At 35.8% G+C, this 26,882-nt stretch overlaps 5 protein-coding genes across 7 annotated transcripts; 3 read left to right on the top strand and 2 right to left on the bottom strand.

Annotated features, from left to right (window-relative positions):
- Nucleotides 1-48: 48 nt before the first annotated feature.
- Nucleotides 49-4,662, bottom strand: LOC133695174 (bifunctional aspartate aminotransferase and glutamate/aspartate-prephenate aminotransferase-like). The gene is made up of 10 exons (XM_062117032.1): nucleotides 4,196-4,662; nucleotides 3,616-3,853; nucleotides 3,409-3,502; nucleotides 3,183-3,286; nucleotides 2,351-2,599; nucleotides 2,158-2,271; nucleotides 1,905-1,988; nucleotides 855-1,025; nucleotides 653-766; nucleotides 49-446 (listed from the first exon to the last, which is right to left on the bottom strand). Exons 1-10 carry the CDS (start codon nucleotides 4,327-4,329, stop codon nucleotides 306-308), a joined length of 1,443 nt encoding a protein of 480 aa, XP_061973016.1. The 5' UTR covers nucleotides 4,330-4,662; the 3' UTR covers nucleotides 49-305.
- A 686-nt stretch (nucleotides 4,663-5,348) lies between these two features.
- Nucleotides 5,349-9,929, bottom strand: LOC133695175 (uncharacterized). Of its 3 annotated transcripts, XR_009842385.1 has the most exons (3): nucleotides 8,676-9,928; nucleotides 6,079-6,146; nucleotides 5,349-5,694 (listed from the first exon to the last, which is right to left on the bottom strand). XR_009842385.1 is itself a non-coding variant. In XM_062117034.1 (2 exons), exon 1 carries the CDS (start codon nucleotides 9,768-9,770, stop codon nucleotides 8,679-8,681), a length of 1,092 nt encoding a protein of 363 aa, XP_061973018.1. In that variant the 5' UTR covers nucleotides 9,771-9,929; the 3' UTR covers nucleotides 5,349-6,240; nucleotides 8,676-8,678. The 3 variants fall into 3 exon arrangements, 2 of the variants coding, with proteins under 2 accessions (XP_061973018.1, XP_061973017.1); XM_062117034.1 differs by having other exon boundaries at nucleotides 5,349-6,240; nucleotides 8,676-9,929; XM_062117033.1 differs by having other exon boundaries at nucleotides 5,349-6,146.
- A 4,403-nt stretch (nucleotides 9,930-14,332) lies between these two features.
- On the top strand, nucleotides 14,333-16,701 carry LOC133694345 (L-ascorbate oxidase-like). The gene is made up of 4 exons (XM_062115843.1): nucleotides 14,333-14,876; nucleotides 14,969-15,181; nucleotides 15,287-15,472; nucleotides 15,568-16,701. The coding sequence occupies exons 1-4, from the start codon at nucleotides 14,484-14,486 to the stop codon at nucleotides 16,522-16,524; spliced, it is 1,749 nt and encodes a 582-aa protein (XP_061971827.1). The 5' UTR covers nucleotides 14,333-14,483; the 3' UTR covers nucleotides 16,525-16,701.
- A 1,847-nt stretch (nucleotides 16,702-18,548) lies between these two features.
- Nucleotides 18,549-20,074, top strand: LOC133694852 (fasciclin-like arabinogalactan protein 21). Its single transcript, XM_062116548.1, has one exon. The coding sequence runs from the start codon at nucleotides 18,549-18,551 to the stop codon at nucleotides 19,875-19,877; it is 1,329 nt and encodes a 442-aa protein (XP_061972532.1). The 3' UTR covers nucleotides 19,878-20,074.
- A 3,321-nt stretch (nucleotides 20,075-23,395) lies between these two features.
- On the top strand, nucleotides 23,396-25,208 carry LOC133693761 (cytochrome P450 89A2-like). Its single transcript, XM_062115050.1, has one exon. The coding sequence runs from the start codon at nucleotides 23,433-23,435 to the stop codon at nucleotides 24,969-24,971; it is 1,539 nt and encodes a 512-aa protein (XP_061971034.1). The 5' UTR covers nucleotides 23,396-23,432; the 3' UTR covers nucleotides 24,972-25,208.
- The last annotated feature ends 1,674 nt before the right edge of the window (nucleotides 25,209-26,882 follow it).

Here is a 26,882-nt window from a genome sequence, read left to right as displayed (position 1 = left end):
CATGTCTTGCCATTTCCTACTAACTTAATGAAAGTGAGCTTGCCATAATTGAGAAACAATCTCACTGAATAAATCCGAGACAAATGTCATCCAGTTACAGATGCAACAATTTTATGGTGGAAAGCAAATACTGTACAGAGACATTGGAATTCTTCCACATCTTCCCTCAACAAGGCTAGTGCAAAACCAATGATCATAGCAAACAAATGACCCTCAATGACAATGGTATTTTATTTGTAACAATCAATAATGAAGTGCCCATTTTTTAATCCCTAAAAGAGTACAACAATTGCAATTCATCTACATTAAACAGGGACGGCAGACTTGAGTGGGAGAAGCGCTTTCTTAATTCTCTCTACAGCTGCCTGTAGGGTGGTCAGAGAAGCTGCATAGGATATACGTATACAGCTGTCATCTCCAAATGCAACCCCTGGGACTAATGCAACCTGTAAATAAGCAAGCACAATCAAATTATAAAGATCTTAAGTAGTGCAATAACAGCTGCATGCCATGTTACTTAAACTGTAGCTTCAAGTTTCAACTGCATCATAGTGTTATCTAAAAATATTCAGCTTTCACAACATTGGTGAGACGAGTAGTGAAACATTGCCACTCAAAGGTAAACAGGATAATCTTCTTTAACAATGGATACCTGGGCCTGATCAAGCAGGTAACGGCAAAGGGCATCAGAGTCGTCAATTTTACCAAACCCTTCAACCTCTGCTCCATAGTACGAGCTGAAATCAATGAAAAGATAAAATGCTCCCTGCATGTAAAACCAATTAGAATTAGAAGCTGATGGAATCACGAGGAAAATGGGAGGTCTTAAGTATATAATAACTGAAAGGCAGTACCAGAGGTTCCGACAACCCAACACCTTCCATTTCTCCAAAGCTTTTAATCAAGAAATCTCTCCGCTCCCTAAATGCTTTCACCATGGTGGACACTGCTTCCCCACCAGCATAGCCTAGTCCTAATGCTGCAACTCCTGCCTTTTGCGATATGCTGCTGGCACCTGAGGTAAACTGGAAAAATATAGCACACGGATCAACTGGAGCTTGTACAAAGTCATTGTTTAGATCACAAGCATTACAGGAATAGGCATATCAATGCATTTTGCAAACCAACATGGCAAGACACAAAAATTCTTAATGGAAAGTAATAATCATCAAGAGTTGCAACTGCAGCCCCATGCAATCGCCAGTATAGCGTCAACATTTACCAGGCCAAACTGGGCTATGAAAGCAAGTATGAATTATAGATTGTTATTGACTTACAAGTCTTTCTCATGTCAAGCACTTTTGTGATTAGTGAGGTCATTACATATTGACGAGTGCTTAATCCGTAAGACAGATTGTGACTAGAGGTCACAAGAGTATTGATTTCTCTCAAATGCTTTTGGGAGATATAAAATGGCATAATAAAAAATACAGGCTTGACAATTTGGATTGGTTACCAGGTGCAAGTTTCATTTTGTGTCTTGTAGGCTTTAATCACAAAACAATCAGCGAAATCTGTCCATCTAAATTAGCCATTCATCTGCTTCTTTAGAACCCTGAACTTCACCTTACCCCTTCCAATATTAACAAACTTTCTTTCCTCTGAGTGCCCAAACTATCTGAAATAAGTTCAGATTGGCTACTTCTACCCTTGCAAAAAATCACTACTATTTGATTGACAATTGAAGCCTATTTGATCCAGCATAGTATTTGGATGGTTAAAAATCTATGCGATTTTGAGATCTAACTTCAAAACATGACATGCAAATAGATAAAATACTAGAAAACTGGTTGTAACAATCACAAGTGATGCTTTGGATAAACGAAAACTTCAGAGCATGCATGATGGACTCAATTCATTTAAATTTCTGCAGATTGAAGGCTGCAAAGCGGGTCATAGAATACCTGGCTCTGTATCTTATTACATGCAGCAACAAAGTGCTTAGGGCCGGCAAGGTACCCAAGTCTCCAACCAGTCATTGCAAAGGCCTGCAAATTTCCCACTTTTTAAATGTTACCTAACTGAATGAGGTAAACTGCTTCAGGTTTTATTTACAATCACAACCATATCAAATTATGCATGGCATATCATATTATTGATGACAAGAACACAAACGCAGATATTTAGGACCAATAATCAAATGTAAGATTAAGCTACCTTAGAAAATCCATTCACTGTCAAAGTCCTTTCCCACATGCCAGGCAAAGATGCAAAGCTTGTGTGAGTAGCAGGTGCATATATTATGTGTTCATATATCTCATCAGACAAGACCTGAGTGAAATACCAAAGAAGTTCAGCATTTAAATATCAGGAAAGCATAGGACTTGCAATTAGGATTCATTAATCATACCAGAAGCCTAGGATGTTTTGCTACAATTTTTGCAATCTCTTCAAGCAATTTCTTAGGATAAACTGATCCTGTTGGGTTAGATGGAGAGCAAAGAATCAGCAGCCTTGACTTTTCATTCAGTTTTGATTCAAGCTGCTTTGGGTCCAAGAGAAAATTCTCAGAGATTGATGTTGGAAGAATCACCGGGGTTGCATCAGCCAGCCTTGCCATTTCTGGATAACTCACCCAAAATGGTGCTGGAATTATAACCTGAGGGTAAGACAGTTTTTATAAATATGAGCTAACTTCAGAAATTAAACAGCTTCGATGGTAATGAGCTCCTACTGTATTCAATTAAGAACAAGACTTTGATTGCCTAAATGAAAATAAATGCAATTTTCACAGAATATGTAAACAAGTAAGTGTAACACATGCTCAGCAATCCCATTTCTTTCACACACTTGCCATTAGGCTATTAGGCTGACAATTAAAGACATGGTAAATCATCCTGAAGCCACATACAAGCTATTTCATTTCACACATCAAGATTCTCTCATCTTTATTTCTTTCCTTCACCTTCTCTCTCTTGTCTTTTTTTACTATGAATTTACACTGCATAGGCATTTTAGATTTGACTGGATTTTTTTTAAAAAAAAAATCTTATAAAATTTAGAAAACCATAGATCTATATTCAACAAGTGTTAAGTTGATCCGGGGTTACAGATACAGGTAGCAAATGCTACACACTGCCCAACACTCAATTGTAAAAAGGCAGCATTCCAATACCAATTAGTTAGTAGCAGAAATGCAGAATAACACCACAATGCTGATTATTATGAAATAAAAACTTCACCTCATCGCCAGGAGAGCAAACTGCAAGTATTGCTTGATATATACTCTGCTTGGCCCCATTGCTTACTAAAACTTGTTCAGGTTTATAAGATATACCATTCTCCTCTGCCAAAAACAAATAACAAAATCCATAAAACAAAAAATAAAATGTTAGAAATCACATCCTGGAATGCACCAAGCATATTAAATAGCTCACAAACACAAAATTGTTTAAAATATATATTTACCCTTCAACTTCTGACAAATTGCAACTCGAAGCTCCTGTGTACCAGCATTTGGAGTGTACCTTGTGTGACCTTCACGAATAGCATTTATACCAGCCTAACTTTTCCACAATAAAAAAAAAACGCAATCAGTTTATGCAACCGGAATACACTTCAAACCATATCACAGACATGAATCAAGCACCAACGAGGAAAAAGAAAACGAATAACCTCTGCTATTACAGCTGGCGTATCAAAATCAGGCTCTCCAGCAGCCAGGCGAATAACAGGGACTCCAGCTTGTGCAAGCGCAGTCGCCTGGTCAGTTATGGCCACAGTCTTTGAAGGTTTTACAGCAGTCACCCTTGGACTCAAAGAAATATCGACTTGCATCTCCTCAGACCTACTTTCTGCCTTCACCAGTACACTTACTCTAGACAACTGTGATTGTCTAGTAGCCTCCAATGGTCTATCAAGATACACATTACAAGCGGTCAGAAAACAATTGTGATATAACGTTACCAACAACAAAAGGCACAAGAAACAGAAAGACCAAAATAACTTCAAATAATATTAGTACACTAAACTTCACATAACAAAATTAGCAAGCTCTTAAATTTAATGTATGAACATGGGCACATTTCCTTGTATAAAGAAGCTGGCTTTATTAGTCAATATCAACAACCATTTCCAGTAAACACGAACTAAAAAGCAAAACAAAACAAGCCATTTTCGCCAAGTTATAACACACAACTATCAATACAATGATGATTAGTTGCAAAATTGAATGGAGACGGAGGAATTGACTCACTTGAAGTAGAAACAGTGAGACCCAGAATGGAAAGAGACAGATCCGGAGGGTTGAGAGTGGGAACCCGGATTGGTTCCGAGAGGCTGGCGGTGTCTAAAACCAAGACGGGAAATGCTTGAAGTTGAAGCAGCCATGGGTGACGGAAGGTTGGCGTTTTAGTTGGCGGTGGTAGTTGTTGGATTCTGATTCTCTTTGGCTTCTGTTTTAAATCTCCATGCTTCGTTTTGTTGTTTATTTATTTTAAGGTGAAGGGAGGGGGGGGTTGGTAGGAAATGGACAACTGGGGGGTTGTTCACGACATGAGTGGGGTTCCCATTTGGAAGACAAGTAAACCATCTGGGCCATTCTTTACTTGTGGGTCTTCAACGCAAAAGTGGGTCTACGGTTGTGATTGATCGATGGGGGTTGGCAAAGTGGAGAAGTTCGGTGAAACATGGAAGGATTCGAGGAATTCGAGGCAAAAAGAAAACATAAGAGAAAATTGAGTGGACAGTTGAGTTACATATTTCGAGTGGAGAAGAGACGTGATGGTAAATCTACAGTAGATTCTAGTTTATTTTTACATTTTAAAAGTAATTTTAAAAAAAATTAAAAATTGTTATTTTTTTATTTTAAATTAATATTTTTTATAATATTTTCAAAATATATTAATATTAAAAATAATTTTTAAAAAATAAAAAATATTATTTTAATATATTTTTAAATAAAAAATATTTTTAAAAATCATCATAAAAAAATACGAGAAGTACCAGTGGTGAGCATGCAATAACATTCTTTGGTGAAATAGGTTTGGGCCTGCTCTAGCCACCTACCAACTTACCACTTGTAGTTGAGATGGTTGTTGAGGAACATGAATACATCTTTGGTACGCTGCCGTTCTCATGAAGTGCATTCCTAGTTGCTAGTTACAGGAAGCTCAATTTCAAAAAAAAAAAACAAAAACACTTGATAGAGATTAAATTATCAGTTCGACAGATCGAGATTTCTCCGATGTTAAAGCAAAAGGAAAAGAAGGTTATTTCTAACTTGAGATTACGTCGGCAAAATTATGTGAGGATTGCCCTTTTGTTTTGTTTCTCTCTCCAACTAGACAGAACTGCTTGGAATCGATCCCATCTTGCAGCATAAGCATCGTGCCAAGACACTCTATGCAGATAGAAATTCCAAAGTCGATACCCACACAATTATTCAATCAAGTCAACGAGTATCCTTACAAAATTAACACTCATTAATACCCTGCTTCCTTCTTCAAAACAGCTAATATAGAAGCCACACTTAGTGAATTGCTACTGTAAACTATTTGAGGTTTATATTGGAAACACAAGCACAGCCTCACTCTAGCAAAGATGTTCACCTCCATCACAGAATATGTTAGGGGCTTTCTGGATTTTCTTCTGGGCTCATCTGGGATATACTGCCTTTGATAGTTCCCCTGCCAACAAAACTTCTACCTCCACCTCCACCGTAGCCAAGTAACTTAGAACACACCATACTCCTTACTTTGCAAGCAAGTTAATATCCAATCACAAACAGTTGTACTTGCTTTTCTTTTTTCCAAAATGTAAAGAAGATGCACAGGGAAGTGACACTAACTAAAGAGAAAATACAAACACCTCAATGAAACTAATGATTTTCAACCAAAATATAATTTTGGTGCTCTCTTGTTGACTTATAATGTACTAAGGTTCTGCAAATCTCACTGTCTCCTTACAGGTGTATTACTTTGTGAATCATACATCAGGATGAGGAAGATCAAGATTATACAATCTTAAAGTGGTGTTGCATCTCACATAGAAAAGCATCAAAAAACCATTGATGTGTCAAACCTCATTCTCAGTTTTTTATTTGTTCTAAGCAAGTACACTAGCCTAAAAATGACTCACCAGCATGGCTCCAACTTCATTCCTCGCAAGCTTGAAGCACTTTGACAGCTTGTCCTCTGAGTTTCCCACTGTGTGGAGTAAAATGCCAGGCATACAAATAGATTATAAGCCAAAGTTCTAAGTTTACACAATATGACAATTCAAGCTGGGTTTATGTTCAATCTGCAAAATATAAAAAGTTGCACTCAAGCATTTGATGTCATATATAAGAACAGGAGGTATAAAAATAGGCAAAATACAACTGTCTCCAAGAATAAACTTTGTGCCAGTTCTTGGTTTATGGGGTAGAGTAAGCAAAGTATCAGAAGGAAAGGTTCTGGGGGTCTAGTTGATCAGTTGGTTAAAATACTTGTAGTTTGTAAAGGTCAACCAAGACGAGACAAAAAATTACAGAAAAAAGAAATATTATTGCTAGCTAAAAACATTTACTAAGATTTGCTTCATACACTTCGATTTTTTGTTCTGCCATAAAAGCATGTTTGCATATTTATGTCTCGTAATACCAACAATAAGTCTAGATTTTTTTTATACAAGTTGGATTTAGTTGGACATTATGCCTCGAAAGAGCGTTTGGCTGTCTCATAATACCAACAATAAGTCTAGATTTTTTTATACAAGTTGGATTTAGTTGGACATGATGCCTCGAAAGAGCGTTTGGCGCATGGGACTGAACAAGACTGAATATGACAGTAAACCCTACTCGTATTGGTGTTTGGAACACATTAAGAAACAAATTTGTTCCATCCCATACCCAAATTTATATCCCACCTCCCCTTAAACAATCTTGACACATATTACCAATCACATTTGCTCACCAAACACACCTTTAGAGCGTGTTTGTTTTGATGAACAAATGGACAGAACAAAATTATAAAGGTGAAGGTTGTCCTATATGGAAGTTGGGACAAAAATCTCGGTGTGGAACATGACAAGTTAAATTTTCTTTTGACTAATGCATACCAAACACCAAAACAGCTAGAATTGTCTTGTCTAATTGTTTAGTGACTTTAGTCTCATCTACCAAATGCTACATTAATGCACTACATTCAACTAAAAACAAATTTGTTTAATATGCTTTTAACCATCCTCCTTAATGCACTAATCTAAATTATAAACAAGTTTTGTTCATAAGAAATTCTTCATCTGAGTGAGGTCTACTTTGCCTCGAGGAAGAGAATAAAAAAAATACTTTTAGTAGCTTTATTTGAAATTGACATATAAAATAGTTCTAAAGTGCAGCTTGGAAATATACAAAGGCGTTAATGATGAGGCATAACCAGAACCAGCGCATGCAAAGCAAAGTCTTGAATACATTTCATGCTAGAAATAAAAAAAAAATTATTTTTGTTTCTTCTTATGGTTCACTAACTAAAAACTACATGATGCATGACAAATTTTGATTTCCTACTTGCAAGAGTTTAATGGTAGGCTATGATACAAAAGAATAGAAATTACGAGGTTTGAAATTTAATAGAGGATGGATGCAAAGCGCTACCCACATCATAGCAATAGGTTTCTAGGGATTACTCCAAGAAGAAGATCCTAAGATCACAAGATGTTCGTAGGAGTCACACCTAAGATTGTATCACACAATGTTTAAGCATAATTGCTAAATAATTTAGTCATGAACTCTGATCCTGAAATGAAGCATTACAAGCATCAATATTTATAGACTCAGCAGTCTCCTAAAGTTTTATGTAGTTGAACTTCTAATTTAACAAAATTTAGAATCTTAAACAAGAAAATACAACAATCTTCATATTTAGAGTAGGAAAACCCTAAACAAGAAAGTTAATGTTTGAAAGACTAGTCAAATACATATCGAGACCTATAAACTTCCAGAAAATATGAAAATTATCAAAATACCCCTGTGAAATTGATGTTACAGAATCAAAACTAACTAGGTAATTCAAACAAAAGCACATAAAAGTTTATCTTTTTGTTGACAACAAGCTACAACTCCGACCATCTAATCAAACTATAATCCTCTGAAATTTCCTTATCACATTTAGACAACAAACATAAACTCAAAACCAGAGCTAAAACATTATGCTCCGAACCTTATACAGAAATTTAAGCTGAGGTGGTCCAAAACTGCAACACATTGTAATGATCAACATAAATATAGGCTCCGATGCTTAATCAACTAAAAAAAATGCTTTGATGCTTTCTTCACTTGGTTTAAATAAGAATCTACTAACTTTATGAGATGAATTACGACAACCAGTTCAAATTAGAAGATATGATTTGAAGTAATTCAAGTTTTTTTTCCCTCTAAACACTACATTACTGACGTTAATTTTAATCAACCATCCAAATGCTTAAAGAGTAGAGACACGTCAACATTTTTATTTTTATTTTTTTAAATTGAACACGCCAGTAAAATGACATCCAGAGATGAGAAAGCAAAATGAGCAAGTAAAAGATTCAAATCAACAATATTATTGAATGTACTAGATCCAAGTTACATTATAAAAGAGTAAGTCTCTTGAAGTAGCTAACATCTCCAAATGAACATGCTCAACAATGCAAGTAAAAATCATAAATCCAAATCATCCCAAAACAACTACACAAGTAAAGAAGTTCATGTAAACTACCTCTCAAACCCGGGTACAAGAAGAATCAAAATCATCTGGAGCGACTCGAGCAATCCAATTACTAAGTGTCCGCTTAGTATCCGAATGATTAACATAAGCCAACTCATACATGCTACACAGATTAACAACAAGCGTCTCATTCAATGCAACGGTGGGCACTCTTTCCAGAGAATTCTCCAAAACCTTAATCGAATCCGACAAATCCCTCAAATACATCAAACAGATCGCCTTATTATTAATCGCCACAACATCCATTCCATCCCTCTCAATACACTCATCATATTCCCTCACCGCCGACAAATAATCCTTCGCCACCAAATACACCAATGCTTTATTCCTCCTAACCAAATTCCTTAACCCAGACTCATTCTCTTCACTCTCACTAGCCATTTTCTCTACCTTACCAAATGACACATTTGCCCCATCCAAATCCCCAATTTGCATCTGCACATACCCTAATTTCGACAACAAAGCAGGATCTAAATTCCCGCGTGAGATTAAAGCATTAATCAAATCTAAACAAACACTTAACTCCTTATTACTCAAATGCTGATTAATTATATGATTAACAACAAAAACCTCTCTCTTCCTCCAAACTTTGTCTGACTCGTCGTTTCCGTTGCGATTCAGTTTTTCACGTACCAAATCAAGTAACAAATAAAACCGATCTAAACCTTCTTGACGATTGCCTAATTTAATAGGGAGCAGCGCATGCAGCCACCGGAGAGAGAAAGGGACCATTGAACCGGACCGGTTAGGGTAAATTTTAGGGTAAGTTTCGTAGCGGTAATGGTGACTGTTAAAATCATCGAGGGAATCGAGTTCTGTCTGGGCTTCTTGGAAACGGCGTAGTTTAGTGAAAGAGAGAACGATGTAAGCGAGGTAAGTGAGGTGATCGTGTGGGGTATTTAACAGAGAGAGAGATCGGGCTCGATTGACTTTGTCGAGGATTGATAGCCAGGAGCCGCGGTTGGCTAGGTCTTGGAGAGAGGTCAGTTCGTGGGCTAGGTCGTTGAGGGAGGTGAATTGGTTGGTTAATGGATCGGTGGAGGGTGGGACTGGTGTGGGTTCGGGTTGTGGTGAGTCGGAGTCCATTGCTGCTGCCTGGTGATGGATGGATGGTATGGGAAATGGGTGTTGTTAAGCTACCGGAGATTTGTCGCGGGAGCCTTGGGGGTGGTGTCTTTTTTTTTTTGGGACAGGACAGGAAACGAAATCAGGCCTAGAGATCTTTCACACCAAATGGATTCGGGCTAGAAAAATAGATATCAAAAGCCCATTGATATCAATAGTTTCAATTCTCCGTGTTTAGGGGTCCGTGTGGTATGGTTGCAGATTTTTTTATTAAAAAAAAACAATTATTTACGTCACTTATTGTTTATTGTTATTTATATATCTTTATTCTCTCTTTTTTTTTATGTTGTTTTAGGAAGTTCAGAAACAAGAAAATGACAACCATACCAAACCAGTTAAAAGTTACTTAATTAAAAAGTTTATTTTCTCGTTTTGTTTTGTTTTGTATGATATATGATTTATTTTAATTTTTTATATTTTTTCTAATAAAGTTTCAAAAATCCAAGATGATTAAAAATAGAATTTCCGGACTGGATAATTGGTTATTAATTGGTCCTAACAATTTCATTTATTCTCCCTAACTAAAGTGGTTGATAGCTTATACTTAGTATTTGGTTGACCCATGCGGTTTGTGGCTAGCAGCTACAAAATATCTCTTTTAATGGATGTGAGGACTCTTAGATGTTTAAGTAAATATATTTTCACAAAGAGAAAGTACAATAATATTCTAGAGAGAAATGCTCTCAAATATGTATGCAATGAAGAATGAAGATTGTGAACCATTATTTTAAAGGATTCATGGTGTATTTGTAGTCCATAAGTCTTGTCAATTTGTGAAGAGGAGGAGCTAGAGTGTAACTCCACCTTTATAATTTTTTTAGGTGTACTGTAAGTTGTGTTTCACTTATTTTATCCAACAAAAGGATATAAACATTGTAGGGTATGAGAGATTTTAATACACTTAATAGTGTTGATGGAGTATAGACTTGTTTAATTAAGTCTATTTGTTGAGAAATAAATTCTCTAAGATTTTATATAAAAATCTATAGAATTGATGGCACTAAATTCAAATATTATGTTTGAACCATAGGTGCAGTGAAATTGGTCGTACTCGGGGTGCGATGAAAAAAATTCTCGAGAAATTCTCGGGTTTGACACCCTCGGATAACAAGCGTCATGCCAAGCTATAGGGCCTAGTAACACTTGTTAGACCCAAATGGTGTTTGGATCTCGCGTGCGCCAGACCTAGGTTGCGCTTAAGCTTGGCATACTGACAGGCTCAAGTGTTGGTATGACAGCATTTGTCAGACCTACACTCTAGGTCTAGCACACATTGCCAGACCCATATGTTGTCCGGGTCTGGCAAGCACCAGACTCAGCATTATTTGAATCTGGTGTTGGCCATACCCAACAATCACGGGGGGCTGGACAACATTACACCTAGCAATTTTTGGGTTTGGTGTTGGCCACATCTAGGAACTTTTAGGTCTGGATTTGACCAGACCCAATAGCATATGGGTTTGTCCAATGCTAGACCCAACATGCCTTCTTGAGGATGCGTTTAATAATGGTGCATGTCAGCCCAACATGTTCGGGAATGCAGAAAAATTATATCTGTATATTTTTTTAATCCAATATTTTTTGAAAAATATATATTGTTAAAAATTAATTTTTTTTGTTTTCAGATCCTTTTGATGTGCTGATCTTAAAAATAATTTTTTTAAAATAAAAAAAATCATTTTGATGTATTTCTAAGCGAAAAACACTTTGAACTATAACTGCAATTACAATCCTAAACAGATACTCAGAGAATTGTATGTACAAGGAGCTAAGCTACACAAATAAGTACTCATCCCAAAAACCATTTATGTTTTTTTATTGTAAATGTGAACCGCTTCTACACATGCCATTTCCAACGAGTTATATGGTTTTGATATTTGGACTAGTCTTGAGTACAAGACATTTGGAGCTAATAAATATTATTAATAATATATTTTAATGATTGTATGGTCGATGGCTACTTCATTTAAGTAAAGTTTATGTGGTTATCTAGAAAATACCCCTTAATCCCTTATTGTGTGGTTGGATCTTAATAAATAAATAAATAAATAAGAAGAATCAAGTTTTGCTATAGTCACGTGACATAAAAACAGAGTATATTGTCATCCATAATTCATAAAAACTTATTGTTCTTTCCATTGTTGTTACTTAATTTCTTTATATTAACCAATAATGCCATGTAGGCAATTGTTCTGATTTTCACGGTGCATATCAGAAATAATTTGAGATTTAACAGTTTATTCCATATAAATCTCGAAATGACTAGACAAGAGGGTGTTACGAAATCATTGAAACTTGTGGGATTTAGCCAGATTTCTTCTCATATAAGGACTAAATTGTTATCATCTCAAGAGTTTAGGGACCGGAGAGCCGTGTTGCAAATTGAAACAGCCGCCAGTCCGGCTTCGCCATGTAGCTTTCAGCGAACCCGAATATGCTCTCTGGCGTTGTAATTATCATAGTGAATGAGACGAAGATCAGGAGAAGTTGTTTTGAGAATAAAATCGAGAATCTTGGAATTATCATATGCGCTGTAAGTTGCAAAGATATTTCCTCCATGCATAAGAATCAACGTTTACGTTAACATCAGTATTTCACTATTTTGGTCGTGCTTCCAGCATCTTTGAATATTGACTTAAATTAAGTTACTGACAAGAATAAGACAGCAACTGCAGAGATATTTCCTCAGTGTTTGAATGGTGGTGGTACTTCACCCTTTAGCCCCTTTTTATTAAAAAATACTTGAAAAAATAGACTTAAAAAAAAAAAAAAAAACCTCTTCACCACTCAATTTCCAGATATTTTATGTATGAAAAAAGTAGCAACGAAAGCACATGCAATGTATATATGAAACACCACAAGCACAGTTATAAATCTAATCTCCTTGCTGCCTTTTGCCTGCTATGAAAGACTGCTGCTTTTTTACATCCATTTGCCTCGAAACCAGACAAACCAAAGGTTTCTCTTCCATTACCTCTCCCCCTTTCCTCTCTCAACATCCTCCTTGCATATGTCGTTGACATGTTTATGGACAACAAAAATCAAACACAAGAAAAATCAACAAAAATCAAACAGAAGAAACCAATTTCAAGAAAGAAAAAATCAAATAAAAACATTTCTGAACCAATGATGATAAAGGAGTCACCATCGGAAATGCGCGGGAGACAAAAGCAAAAGGCCTGTGAATACATATAGATCTTCTCTTATAGAGAGAAAAGATAGCCAGATTTCTATAGTGATGTATTTTATATAAAGAGTATTATCCTTTCATAAATAACAATACTAGCTTGTGTAAGGTATTAGACAAGCTTGCTCCACCTATTTTAATGGAACAAAAAATTCTCCTCTAAAATAGTCTTGTACAAAATAAATATGTATTTTTATATTGTCTAAAGATACATCAAACATTTTTTTAAAAAAAATTATAATTTCCGGTTTATCCTTATTCATCATACCGGAGCGGACACCCCATAATACATGCATATGAACAACACGTACGAGAGCCTGAGATCGATGGAAATAATTGACAATTCAAATTCACTACTTTTATAACACGTCAAGAACTATAGCAAGCAATCATCTGTCGAAGTTGACCACGTCTTGGAAATCATTTAATCTTTGTCAACTTTTCGTGTTTTCAACTTCTGTTTTTTCCTGGAAACTGCAGCATGCTTCTAGCTTGGTGTTTCTTCTGCGCTCTAATTACATGGTCAGGTCCTGAATAGCTTATTTCATTCACATAGAAATTGCATGTTGATATAGGCAATAAATTTCCATGTTTGAAGTTTGAAAAGACCATAGATAAAGGGAAAGGTCTTTGTTTATACAGTCAACAATTAAGAAATAGCTTGCCTGTCAATCAGCAGAATTCCAAAACAGAAACAACGGGGTAAGCTGCGAACTATGACAATTTCGTTACTAAGAATTTTACCTTTGCAAGTTAGTGACATCGATTTATCCACGCCAAGTTGTTTGTACTATTGCTTAGTTCCTTCCCACTTTTTATTCCATAATTACAATAAGTTATGAGGGTGTAATGATCATAAGATGAAACCTTAATAAAAAGAAAATCTTACCTGTTTCTTTCATAAGAAAAGGCTCGATCGGTAATTTCTTAATCGTAAGTATCTTGATGCTGATGTTTGTATGTGGAGACTAATCCTTTTTTGACAAGTCTTAAGCAGATCATTTCTTCTTAGCTGGATTTTTTTTATGGGTTAATTTCCTTAGAATTCGAACTATGTCTCAAATTAAACATGGAGAACACGTACAACTACGAATCGAGTTTAATCTTTGCTTAATTTCCTGCGATGCCAATGAAATGAACCTTTGAGCTATAAAGTTCTTAAAACTAGAATATCTCTGCACCTTTATGGTTTTAATTGAACCCCTTGATATACTTGTATTTTCCCTCTATGAAAGATACTTCAATGGATGGCATTCTTGATTTTACGCCTTTTTTTCACTGGGTCCTTGTGAAATCCATCTACGGAGGACCAGTAACAGTTCGTGATATATTTTGACTCAACTTTTCAAACTAATTCTTACAAAAAGAAAAGGCCCTTGTACAGCCAGCACTATAAAAGGGCGCCTCAGAGATCCAAAGTGAGACCATCACATATTCATTTCATATAGATAGGGGTGACTAGCCACAGGAACACAATTTGAAAAAGCATGAGAGATTATCAGCTTCCACTATCCAAATGCATTGCCATGATGAAATTGTTGGCTTTCTGCCTCTTCATTATTTCTTTGGTAGACATACCAATTGCTGAGGCTAGAATTCGTCATTACAAATGGGAGATCAAGTACGAGTACAGATCCCCTGATTGCTATAAGAAGCTGGTCATTACAATTAATGGAAGAACTCCTGGACCCACAATTTTTGCACAGCAGAATGATACAGTTATTGTTGAGGTCAAGAACAATTTGTTAACTGAGAACACAGCCATTCATTGGCATGGAATTCGTCAGATTGGAACACCTTGGTTTGATGGAACTGAAGGAGTGACTCAGTGTCCAGTTTTGCCTGGAGACACTTTCGTATATAAGTTTGTTGTTGACAGGGTGAGTTCTCTAGTCTTAGCACTTATAATAGCTAGACTTCTGTTAATGTCAGCTTACACATATAATAAAAACCTCTTGTTTCCTCTATGCAGCCTGGTACATATCTGTACCATGCCCATTATGGAATGCAAAGAGAAGCTGGGCTATATGGTTCGATTCGCGTAGCGCTTCCCGATGGAAAATCCGAACCCTTTGCGTATGATTATGATCGAAGCATCATCCTCAATGATTGGTATCACAAAAGCACATATGAACAAGCTGCTGGATTGTCCTCAATTGATTTCCAGTGGGTTGGGGATCCTCAGGTACTTAATTATCTTAAATGCCTTGTTTGATATCTTTACTGTTCTTTATGGTCTTGATCATCACTTTCGTATGACTAAGCTTGTTACTTGGAACAAAAATTGCAGTCACTTTTGATACATGGAAAGGGAAGGTTGAACTGCTCCACTGCCAAATCACCACTGAAAGCTGATGTTTGCAATAATACAAATCCTGAATGCTCTCTTTATTCCATGACTGTAGTCCCTGGAAAAACATATCGGCTTAGGATTAGTAGTTTGACTGCTTTATCAGCTCTTAGTTTCCAGATAGAGGTATTTTCCATGCCCCTGCCAATTTATGTTTTACAGCTTATTACAGGGAAATAATAAAGTAGCCATTGGTTAACATTTCTATAATTCCTGTGCAGGGTCACAACATGACTGTTGTTGAAGCTGATGGTCACTATGTTGAGCCATTTGTGGTAAAGAATTTATTCATATACTCTGGCGAGACATATTCAGTCCTAGTGAAAACTGACCAAGACCCTTCAAGAAATTATTGGGCTACTACAAACGTTGTTAGCAGAGATTCCACAACTCTGCCAGGCTTAGCCATTTTCAACTACTATCCAAACCATCCCCGGAGATCTCCTCCAACGATTCCTCCATCTGGGCCTCTTTGGAACGATGTTGATTCTCGGTTTAATCAAAGTCTTGCCATTAAGGCTCGCAAAGGCCACATACATTCCCCTCCTGCCACATCTGACAGGGTCATAGTATTGTTGAACACGCAAAATGAGGTAAATGGTACTCGACGTTGGTCAGTCAATGATGTCTCTTTCAATTTACCTCATACACCTTACCTGATTGCACTCAAGGAGAATTTGCTTCACACCTTTAGCCAAACCCCACCTCCCGAAGGATATGATTTTGCAAATTATAACATTTCTGTTAAACAAGAAGACAACAATGGTACTACTAGTGATGCCATCTATAGGCTTCAGTTCAACTCAACAGTGGATATTATTTTGCAAAATGCAAACTCTATGGTAGCCAGCGTTAGTGAGACACATCCATGGCATCTTCATGGACATGACTTTTGGGTCCTAGGCTATGGAAGGGGCAAGTTCGATCGAATTAATGATCCAAAGAAGTACAATTTGGTCGATCCGATTATGAAGAACACGGTACCGGTTCATCCTTATGGATGGACAGCTTTAAGATTTAAAGCTGATAACCCTGGAGTTTGGGCATTCCATTGCCACATCGAGTCACATTTCTTTATGGGCATGAGAGTGACATTTGAAGAAGGTATAGAGAGGGTAGGAAAATTGCCGTCATCTATCATGGGCTGTGGTGAAACCAAACACTTCCGCAAGCCATAATAGTTCAGGAGGAAAACTATTGTACTACAATTCTTTTGGAGGCTTCGGGAAATTTACTGGATAAATCCTGCCATGGAGAATGGCTTGGTTTTGTTTTCTTGTTCTGTGACTCCAGCAAAAGAAAGATTTACACAATTTTTTTGTTGCAATAAAATATACACCATTTTCTTCTTCCTTTCCCCTTATTTGTTCCCTTCAGTATTGAGATATGTTTGACTCTTCTATCGACCTTTGATAATTATTAGATTTATCACTTAATTAATCGCTCTTAAGGGTTATCAGCCCAATTAAGGACAATCTTCGTTAATAAGGCATAATATACTAAGGATCTGAGTCCAAAATAAGGCCAGAGGAGAAGAATTTCTCATAAGAACTCTTGATGGCCCGAGACAGGTTTAAATGTATAAAAACTGAAACCTTATGCATTTGTGTTGGCCCAGATGAATTGGCTACGAGCTCCATTTCAGAAGAAAATAACAAACATGGGCTTAACCAAGCTACAGTCTTGTAAGTAGCTAGCAATCACTAACCCCACAACTTCTAGACCTTTTATATGTTTCTTTATTTTTTAGAGGAAAGATTGGAATTTTCAAGAGAAAGATCATGTCTTGAAATTGAAAACAAATGACTTTTTGTTTAGGGTGAGTTCTTTATGATTAAGATGTAATTGTAATTTTGAAGAGTGTAATTTAACTAGTTAGATTTTAAATTTATTTTCTATAATTAATTTGAATTCTTAGGAATTGGTTTGTGGCTCTTCTCTCCTGCTCTTTCTATTCGTTTTTTTTTTCTAGTTTATTAAAAATCTAAACTTTTCCTAATCATCGTTTATCTTTTAAATTCAAATTCAAAGACTGAAATATAAATAAAATAAAATCTTGAACTACAAAGTAAAAATTATGAGTTGAAGGGACCAAATTGAAAAGTGGAAAAATATTAAAGGTAAAAAATATATATAAAAAACACATGTGATAAACATTAAAAAAAAAAAACTCGTTGTTTTAGACATTACATCAAACTTGGTCCCTACATTTTAAAATTTCTTCAAGCAACGAAACTGAATTTGTTTTTGAAAAACTGAATATCAACCAAACAGACTTTTTTTAATTTCTTAGAGTCTCACAACAAGGAGATCAAAATAATTTCTAAAAAAAAAGTGGAAATAATATATTGTGCAAGGATTAAATTAAAAAAATAATAACTAAAAAAAAACTTAAACAAACTAAAGAGAATATATATATATATATATATATATATATATATATATATATATATATATATTACTGTTCTAGCGAGCAATGATTTATTAAGAAATCCACAATGATTTTCTCTTCAGAATTAGTTTTTTTTTAACTGTAATTTATAATTATAAGGACTTGTAGGTTTTGGAGTTTTTTAGTTGAATAGCTCAAGGAAAAAAAAAAGAAAAATATAAATTTATACAGGTGTTTGGAAGTGTGATATCGATTATTTTTTAAAAGTAATTTTTGCTTGAAAATATATCAAAATAATATTTATTTTAATTTTTTAAAAATTATTATATCAGCATAGCAAAACGATAAAAAAAATACTAAAAAGTAATTAGGAGAAAAAAAAATAATATTTTTTATAAAAAAATATATTTCTAAAATGTAAAAATAAACGTAACTTAATCATTATTTAATTATCGCAAGTGAAAAAAACAAAAAGAGGCATTATGCAAGAGTGACATAGATACCCAGCTATTCATAACACCAGCAGTTTATAGCCTGTGATGAAATTGATCATGCAAGAAAGCTTGATCAACGCCAGGACGAGATCCCCATTTTCAACTTTCCCGCCAAACCTAACCATACCCAAACATTCTCACTCTAACTAACCAGCAACTCCACGCAACACTCATTCGCTCGCCCTCTCCCAATCCCCGACGCCACGCTCCCGTCACGCGCTACCATAACCGTTTCTAGATTCCCAATATAAATACCCCCCCAACCTTCTCCCTCTCCTTTACATCCACTATTCATCGCTCTCCCTCTGTCGTCAAAATGGAGTCTTCTCCGAAACTCTCTATTCTCTTAATTCTCTCGCTCTCCATAATCATCTCCTCCACTTCCATTGACGGCGTAGAAACCACCACTTTCGGCTCAAATCTCTCTCCGCAATCACCTCAACCACAAATCTCCACCTCCGATCACTTCCACGACCATTCGTTCTCCTCACACACAAATCTCCTCGCGCCAATCCTCTCTCACCTAGGATTCACTCAACTCGCAATGGCGGTTCCATCTCTCCCCGCTGATTCCACCACCACGGCCTGGTCAGGTCCTTCCACTCTTTTCGCTCCTTCCGATTCCTCTCTCCGTACCTGCTTCTCTTGCTCTATCCCTGACCTCCTCCACGAACACATCGTACCCGGTCTCTTCTCCATCGATTACCTCCGTAAACTCGCTTTCGGTACCAAAATCGAAACGCTAAGTGCTGGCCGTTGTATAACCGTCACTTCCACTTCACTAAAAAACGTCTCCGCCACTCCTTCCACCGTCAAGGTCTTCATAGGAGGCGTAGAGATCACGCATCCTGATCTCTTCAACAACGGTGTCTTAATCATTCATGGCATCCAAGGCTATATTGCACCACTCTCTCCATTCTCTTGCGATTTTGAGAGATTGAGCTCTCTTTCTTTTCCGTTTCAAGAGGGCGTGACTCCTCACGTGACCTCAACTACTCATCAACAGGGTATCGGTACTCTGGTGCAGCCTGCTATAATGCGTCTGATGTTACGTGATGCAATGCTTAGGTTGCGTAGTAATGGATTCACGATTCTCTCTCTTGCAATGAGAGTGAAGTACCCTGAGCTAACGAATCTGGTTAATATGACTGTGTTTGCTCTTGATGATGTGTCGATCTTCTCTGGATCGCATGGGTATATTAGCAGCGTGAGATTCCATATTGTGCCTAATCATTACTTGAGCACTGCTGATTTAGAGAGGCTTCCTGTGGGGGCTACTTTGCCTACGCTAGAGAGAGGTCAGGCTTTGGTGGTTACTTCTGCTGGTGGATTGACTGGATTCAATACCGCGGTGCCGATGAGGATCAACTATGTGAGAGTTAAGGTGCCTGATGTGATGAGGAACTTGAAGATAGTTGTTCATGCTGTTTACTTGCCTTTCCCAAGGATTCATCCCACTTCTGCTGCTGCTTTTGATGAGATGATGGGCATTGGTGGTGAAGGACAGAATATAGTGGCAGCGGAAGCTGGTGCTTGTTCTGCGGTTTTTGAGGAGGACGGTAGCTGTGGGATGGTGCCTCCTATGCCAGCTCAGGTCAAGCCATCTGTGGTGGTGCGGAGTGATGAAGATCACCATGGCCTGTAGATGTTTGTTATGATGGTGACGTGTCCTATTTGGATTGGTAGTTTTTGTTGCCCACTGTTAGTCAATAGGCAGTCAGTGTCTGTTTTTTAGCTGAAAGATCTGTTTGTTTGTTTGTTTGTGTTCTCTTAGCTATGCTTTGTAGTTAATGGACAGTGGCCAAGCGAGACAGTCTCATGAGTAGTATTATGAAATTTGGTGAGCGTTGCTACGAAAGAGGACTTGTTTGGGCCTACTGTATGAGTCTGTCCACCCTTCTTTATGGGCCTATGATCTAGTAGTCGCCAATGAATCTCAATCTATTTTCGTGCCTGGCTCAATTGCCTGCTAAGTGCTAATTGTCTTTGTAGATTTAAAAATTCATCTTTGTCGTGGCTGTTAACTATGGTTCCATTTTGTGCTTAATCTATGTACATATAATGATCGGTTAAGAAATTTTTTTTTCTATATTTATTTTTATTTTATGTACAGCATGGTGGCATACTTGTAGATATGTTTTTTTTATTTTTAATTAGTTGAATTTTACTAGTAATTTAGGGAGCATGTAAATAAAAGTCTTTGCAGAGATAGATGTGATCATAAGTAATGCAATTCAAAGTCGTTCTGACGGTGTTTAGAAGGGTAGAAAAGGTTATTCATGGTGCTATAGAGCGGCGACAAATTAACGTGTAACGTAGCACAGGTTAATTAAAGAATATATCTCCTCTCCTATATATTCTACTCATTTTTCTAAACCTTTTTTCTTATTTTAGTTTCAAATGATTTGGTCTGCTAGGAAGACAATAAATGTGTTTTTTTCCCCGATAAATACGTTTGTTATGTTAATAAATTTGGTTCTTCGTAGGCTTTCGTCATAATAGCTAGGTTAGAGGTATGTATTCTAGCAAGAAATTATTTTGAGGTGAAATTAGCCTACGTAAAACCATAAAAATATTGAGGTGTGATTATTTTGTTAAAATGTTTGCAGATATTTTTTTAATAGACATACATACATACAAGTGTGTATAATTCGAATGTTCAATTGATAGGAGGAAGGTTGTTCAAGATGATGGATCCATTAAAATAATTAATGAAACTACAATTCCAGGACTACCAGTAAAATTATCAAATATAAATGGAAACACCATAAAAAAAAAATTAAATTTTATTGGTGGATTGTAATAAACTTTACCGATATAATAGTCTCTCGTTATATTCATCGGTCAACGCCGATAAAAATATTTATTTGGTATATACCGAGAGAATTACAATGGAAAAAAAATATATTAAAAAAATCAAAATATATAATGATATGTCATTTATACAAATAAAATTACCGAAAGATTTAACCCATCGATGAAATCCATTCGTAATGCCGTCAATAATATTTAATTTATGACACTTATTAAAACAATCAAATTTTGCATATTAAGGTGCAACATCAATGGATAAAAATTTTAATTTTTTAAATAATTTTAATTATAATTTTAACTTTTATTGTTGATGATGAATTCTTTGTCCTTAAAACTTTATTAATTGATTCTTCCTTGTATAACTAAGATGTTTGCAATATTCCTCTTAAAATTCCAACAACACCATATTAATTTAGATTCACTTCAAAAAAAAATATTTAAACCAAAATAAAAAATTTTGAATATCTCTCAACAAAATATAAACTTAAACTCTAGATCTTAAAGAAAAAAAACCAAAGTATAAAAATAATGAAAAAACTAAAAATAAGACAAAAAAGAGTGTGAACAAATATACAAAACTCTTGCTTCATCCATTTTTTACAATGAATTTTGAAAGTTAAAATATTAAAAAATTAATGTCATTATATTAATTTTTAATTAGCCACTATAAATAAAAAATTAAATATAAAAAAACTAATAATTCTTTTAATAGAAAAACCAAGAATTCTTTAATATTAATTTTTCATTCACCGATAATTTATTTTAATTATATTAATTAAATAGGTTTCAACATATAGTTGCCATATAATTCATTAAGCACCCTCGTACGTTTTCTACAGTAAAAATGCTTCAACAAGTACCTTTAAAATAATGTCACAATTCTGTGGTTATTCATATGATGGTAACTAGAGATTTACATGGTCGTTAATTTCAGGACCCGTGGGATTAGTCGAGATGCACGTAAGTTGACCCGGACACCCACGTTAAACTAAAAAACTAAAAAATAACGTCATAATTTCACTTAAAAAAATATAAATAACATCATGGGTGAATTATGATAATTTATCTTGAATTGCAAAATCTCATTTTTTCAATGCAATAGCTTCTTTTATGCCCCACTACATAACATATATATATATATATATATATATAAGTTTAGAACTAATTTATGCACAACTCGACTAATCTTACGGGCTCTGAAATTAATGATTATATAAGTTTCTAGCGACCCTGAGAAAACACAAACTCGTAACCATTATAAAACAAATCCAAAACCTGACAAATTAAGTTACATCGAGATGTCAGGATTATAACATATATTTCTCTTGCCATCAATGTTAATAAATATAATCTCATCGTATGAACTATTTTGTCATTTTCACATTAACATTCACAAAAATAAAATAAAAAATTACCTGCAAAAGTCAACAAAATATATTTTAATTATTTATCATATAATTTTTATTAGAATAAGTTGATATATGTCCCCAATCTTTATTTTCACATGTAAAATAATAGACGAAGTACCTTATCAGAGTTTGAAACCACGAAAAGGGGAAAAAATTAGCAGTCAAATCATCATAATTATAGGTATTTAAATCAATATGACTTTTCAAGTTACAAGTCTTACTCCATGAAGGTCGAATTCCTAAGAAATAAAATGATCTCTGAAGTGCCTTGTGCTGTAAATTGGACTCCATCTTTACTCTTTAAGAAATTAAATTGCTTGTCGTGAACACCACGTTAATCTAATTGTCAAGTGATGTTAACTTTTGATTTTATAATCTTCTCTTAAGTACTGATTTGCTGGGGTCTTTCCCTTAATGACAAATTAAAGTCAAACATGATTATATATTGCTAATTAAGAACAAGTAAACTATTCTAAAAGTTACCACAGGAGATTGGGACGCCTTATGTTCGCGAATGATAATTTTACTCATGTTTTTTTTTAATATATTAAAAAAATATTTTAATAAACTTACCTGTATTAAAGATTTCTATGATTTGATAAACTTTGAATGTTAAGTAGTAGCTAAAATTACATAATAAATAAAATTTAAATTAAATATAACTCTTAAATTTATTAAAAAAATATTTCAAAAATAATTAGAAAAAATTAATACCTAAAATGACATCTTCTAGATTTAATTTGAAAATCATCCGAACCTCAATTAAGAATAACGAATTAACCCTATAGAAAACCGGTTATGTAAAACACGCTAACCAAATTTCAACGCAATTCAATAATTAAATAAAAATTGTATCCATTTTTTTTTTAAAAAAAAAAACTAGACTGACTCCGGCATCTTCTGACAAGGGGCGTGTCACCTTATATAGACGCTTATTCACCGCTAACAAGCTGAAACTTATCTCTTTCATTTTCAGCATGGAAACTTGGTTGCTTATCCTTGTCTCCATCTCCATCTCTCTCTTCTTGAAATTTATCTTCAACAATTTCCTAACAACCAAGAAACTCCCTCCAGGTCCTGTAACATTTCCTATCATCGGCAACTTACTATGGCTCCGCTTGTCCTCCTTCAAACTGGAGCCCATCCTCCGGTCCCTGCATGCCAAGTTTGGCCCAATAGTTACCCTCCGTTTTGGCACTCGCCCTGTTATCTTCATTGCGGATCGCGCCCTTGCTCATAGGGCTTTAATACATAATGGTGCAGTTTACGCGGACCGTCCACCAGCTTTTGCTACTGCCAAGATTACAACTAGCAGTCAGCTTAATATCAGTTCTTCCTCTTATGGCCCAACTTGGCGACTCCTGCGGCGTAACCTCATGGCCGAAATCCTCCACCCTTCGCGCGTGAAATCTTACTCTCATGCACGCAACTGGGTGCTGCAAATCCTCCAGAATCGCTTCGAGTCCGAAGCGAAATCCGGTCGTCCTGTTCATGTGATGGAGCATTTTCAATATGCCATGTTTTGCCTGTTAGTCCTGATGTGTTTTGGTGACAAGCTTGATGAAAGCCAGATAGAAAAAATCGAGGAAGTACTGCGACATATGCTTGTGAATATCAATAAGTTCAAAATACTCAATTTCTGGCCAAGAGTGACGAAGATTGTGTTGCGCAAGCGTTGGAATGAGTTGTTTCGCCTCCGAAAATTGCAAGAAGATGTTTTGATTCCATTGATAAGAGCGAGAAAGAAGGCAAAGGAAGAGAGGATAAGAAGAGGTAAAGAGGACAAGAAATGGCATGAAGATGAGTATGTTCTGTCCTATGTTGACACCTTATTGTCTTTGGAACTCCCGGAAGAGAAAAGAAAGCTCGACGAAGGGGAAATGGTCAGTTTGTGCTCGGAGTTTCTTAACGGAGGAACAGATACTACTTCAACAGCACTGCAATGGATCATGGCAAATCTGATTAAGTACCCACAGATTCAAGAGAAGCTATTCATGGAGATTAAAGGGGTTGTACGAGATGGGGAGGAGAATATAAAAGAAGATGAATTGCAAAAGATGCCATATCTAAAAGCAATAATTCTAGAAGGGCTGAGGAGGCACCCGCCCGGCCATTTTGTGTTACCACATGCGGTGAGTGAAGATGTAGTGTTGGATAAATATGTGATACCAAAAGATGGAACTATAAATTTCATGGTAGCTGAAATGGGATGGGATCCAAAGGTGTGGGAAGATCCTATGGCATTCAAGCCCGAAAGGTTTCTTAATGGAGGAGAGGAAACATTTGATATAACAGGAAGCAGAGAGATCAAGATGATGCCATTTGGGGCTGGGAGGAGAATCTGTCCTGGTTATGGTTTAGCTATGCTACATTTGGAGTATTTTGTAGCTAATTTGATTTGGAAATTTGAGTGGAAGGCTGTTGATGGAGATGATGTTGATCTGTCCGAGAAGGAGGAATTCACAGTAGTGATGAAGAATCCATTGCAGGCCCAAATATGCCCAAGGTTGAAATAAATTATCAGCTTGATTTCTTTCTCTATCTTTTTGATAAAAACGTTAAGGTTGATTTTATTTGCTTGGACAATAATATTGCACATAGCTACACTAGAGCTAAGGAATTGCTAAGCATGGCTCCAAGTCAAATGCCCCTACGTTGTAGGGTGATCTTCCTATTGTTTAAGTTTTATTTGACCAATAGTGTCTACATCCTGTTACTTAATTAATTACCTTAATGGTTTTTTGTTCGTGTTATGCTTGCTGTGTGTCTGGATGCATGTTTATTCGGGCCGGGTTGCTGCGGGTTGTTTTGGGGGGCTTTTAAGCGTCTTTTTCCCAAGAAAAAAGGGGAAAAAACAGAAGACATCTAACTTTCTATAAGATTTCTCTAGAATATATTGAATTCAAAACCGAGGGATCATATTAGATAAGGAATTAAGAGATTACATCCATAAAAAACCAAAGATGGGGATCTAAGAATTGGAAGAGGGTCATCCCTAACCTGCCGCAAGGTCCATATATTGGCCTCTTGTTGAATTTCTTAAAAAAACTTGTATAACTTGATTCGGATCATATTAGGTTGACCCTTTAAAAAATACTGTCCTGAAAATATGATTTTTTAGAAAGAAAAATGATGATAAGCCGTATAGAACCTTGATTCTTTGTAGATATTATAGAATATTGATATCACCACTGTTTATACAGAGAGCTGAAGGTGTCGACCCCCTAAACTATTCAGAATTTTGCCGTCTAGTTTCGAAAAATAAACATCTACATGCTACGCCATTGCATTTCTTCCGATGAACTTTATAAGATCCCCCGGATAAATAAACGCATGGCTACGGTTTAGATTGTTGTTAAAAAGTTTTACATAAGATTAGATCTCGCATTAATTCAGGTTCTATAACATGCAATTCTTAAGTGATTAAAAGAAATAGCTCTTGCTGGAATTATGGTCAAATATTGGATTATATTTGAAACTCACAGAAAAAGAAAAGAACATGCTAGCATGAGATCGATAATATTTCTTGGATATAGGAGTCAAGAGTGTATCTTCAGACCCAATTGAAACACACAGACCCTCTTCATGGTCAACTTCAAGCAGATTTCTACGAATAATTATCCTCGATCTGTAACAAGTTTTTATTCTTCTTCTTCTTCTTCTTTTTGCCGAAGTCTACCTAGGGCATATGATATAGAGAAAATCCTTGTTTTTTCTACCTTCTTTATCATACAAATCCATGAGCTCATAATATACACACATCATTAATATTCCTTTCCTACATGAAGAAACAGGAAGAAGAAAAGGAAAATTGCATGTCCCCTCGAAATTGGATCACCCAAATTTCTGGTTTACACTGCTATTTAACCACTCAAAAGAAGTTATTGGAGTGAAGCATTTTATACCTTAGGCTGTGTTATATCATTATTCTCATATTCTGAACATTGGTCAGCAGTAGTAGAGGCATTTGATGGCAGTTTGATGTGGTCTCTGCCTGTGGCTGTTGCAACATTGAAGTAAAGCCTGGACCAGCAACATTGTCTTGCCGACAAGAGAAGTTTATATGTTCTTGTTATGAAATAGTCACTAAAAATAGGTTTTAAATTTAGCTATACATTTTTAGCAGTATCACATAGAATTTCAAAGATGCCTAAAGAGAGGGAGAACCTTTACTGCATCCTGCTGGGAATGAGGCTGGAGGCTGAAGGCAGAGAGGAGATCAGTTGATGACAATGATGTGAAAGCTTGGTACCAAGATGGGAAGACCTCACTGGTCGAGTTGTTCATATTGCTTCCTTCCATGTTGTTGCAAGGATTTGCGTTTACATTATTAGTCCCATGAGACAATGCCTCAAAATTTGCTGTGGAGGATTGGTTGCTGAGAAAAACAAAAACCAGTTTCATCAGTAGCATAAATATACACAGAT

This window comes from Populus nigra, chromosome 5 (assembly GCF_951802175.1).
Source record: "Populus nigra chromosome 5, ddPopNigr1.1, whole genome shotgun sequence".
Taxonomy (NCBI): domain Eukaryota; kingdom Viridiplantae; phylum Streptophyta; class Magnoliopsida; order Malpighiales; family Salicaceae; genus Populus; species Populus nigra.
This window is presented reverse-complemented; position numbering and strand designations above follow the sequence as displayed.

What these genes read in the sequence shown, in the direction of transcription:
- LOC133695174 (XM_062117032.1), bottom strand. Translation starts at nt 4,329, where the DNA reads ATGGCTGCTTCAACTTCAAGCATTTCCCGTCTTGGTTTTAGACACCGC. An exon ending in CAGTGAATGGATTTTCTAAG is followed by an intron (nt 1,989 to 2,157) that starts GTAGCTTAATCT and finishes GGAAATTTGCAG; the next exon opens with GCCTTTGCAATGACTGGTTG. An exon ending in ACCTGCTTGATCAGGCCCAG is followed by an intron (nt 447 to 652) that starts GTATCCATTGTT and finishes GCTTATTTACAG; the next exon opens with GTTGCATTAGTCCCAGGGGT.
- LOC133695175 (XM_062117034.1), bottom strand. Translation starts at nt 9,770, where the DNA reads ATGGACTCCGACTCACCACAACCCGAACCCACACCAGTCCCACCCTCC.
- LOC133694345 (XM_062115843.1), top strand. Translation starts at nt 14,484, where the DNA reads ATGAGAGATTATCAGCTTCCACTATCCAAATGCATTGCCATGATGAAA. An exon ending in AGTGGGTTGGGGATCCTCAG is followed by an intron (nt 15,182 to 15,286) that starts GTACTTAATTAT and finishes CAAAAATTGCAG; the next exon opens with TCACTTTTGATACATGGAAA. An exon ending in CTCTTAGTTTCCAGATAGAG is followed by an intron (nt 15,473 to 15,567) that starts GTATTTTCCATG and finishes ATTCCTGTGCAG; the next exon opens with GGTCACAACATGACTGTTGT.
- LOC133694852 (XM_062116548.1), top strand. Translation starts at nt 18,549, where the DNA reads ATGGAGTCTTCTCCGAAACTCTCTATTCTCTTAATTCTCTCGCTCTCC.
- LOC133693761 (XM_062115050.1), top strand. Translation starts at nt 23,433, where the DNA reads ATGGAAACTTGGTTGCTTATCCTTGTCTCCATCTCCATCTCTCTCTTC.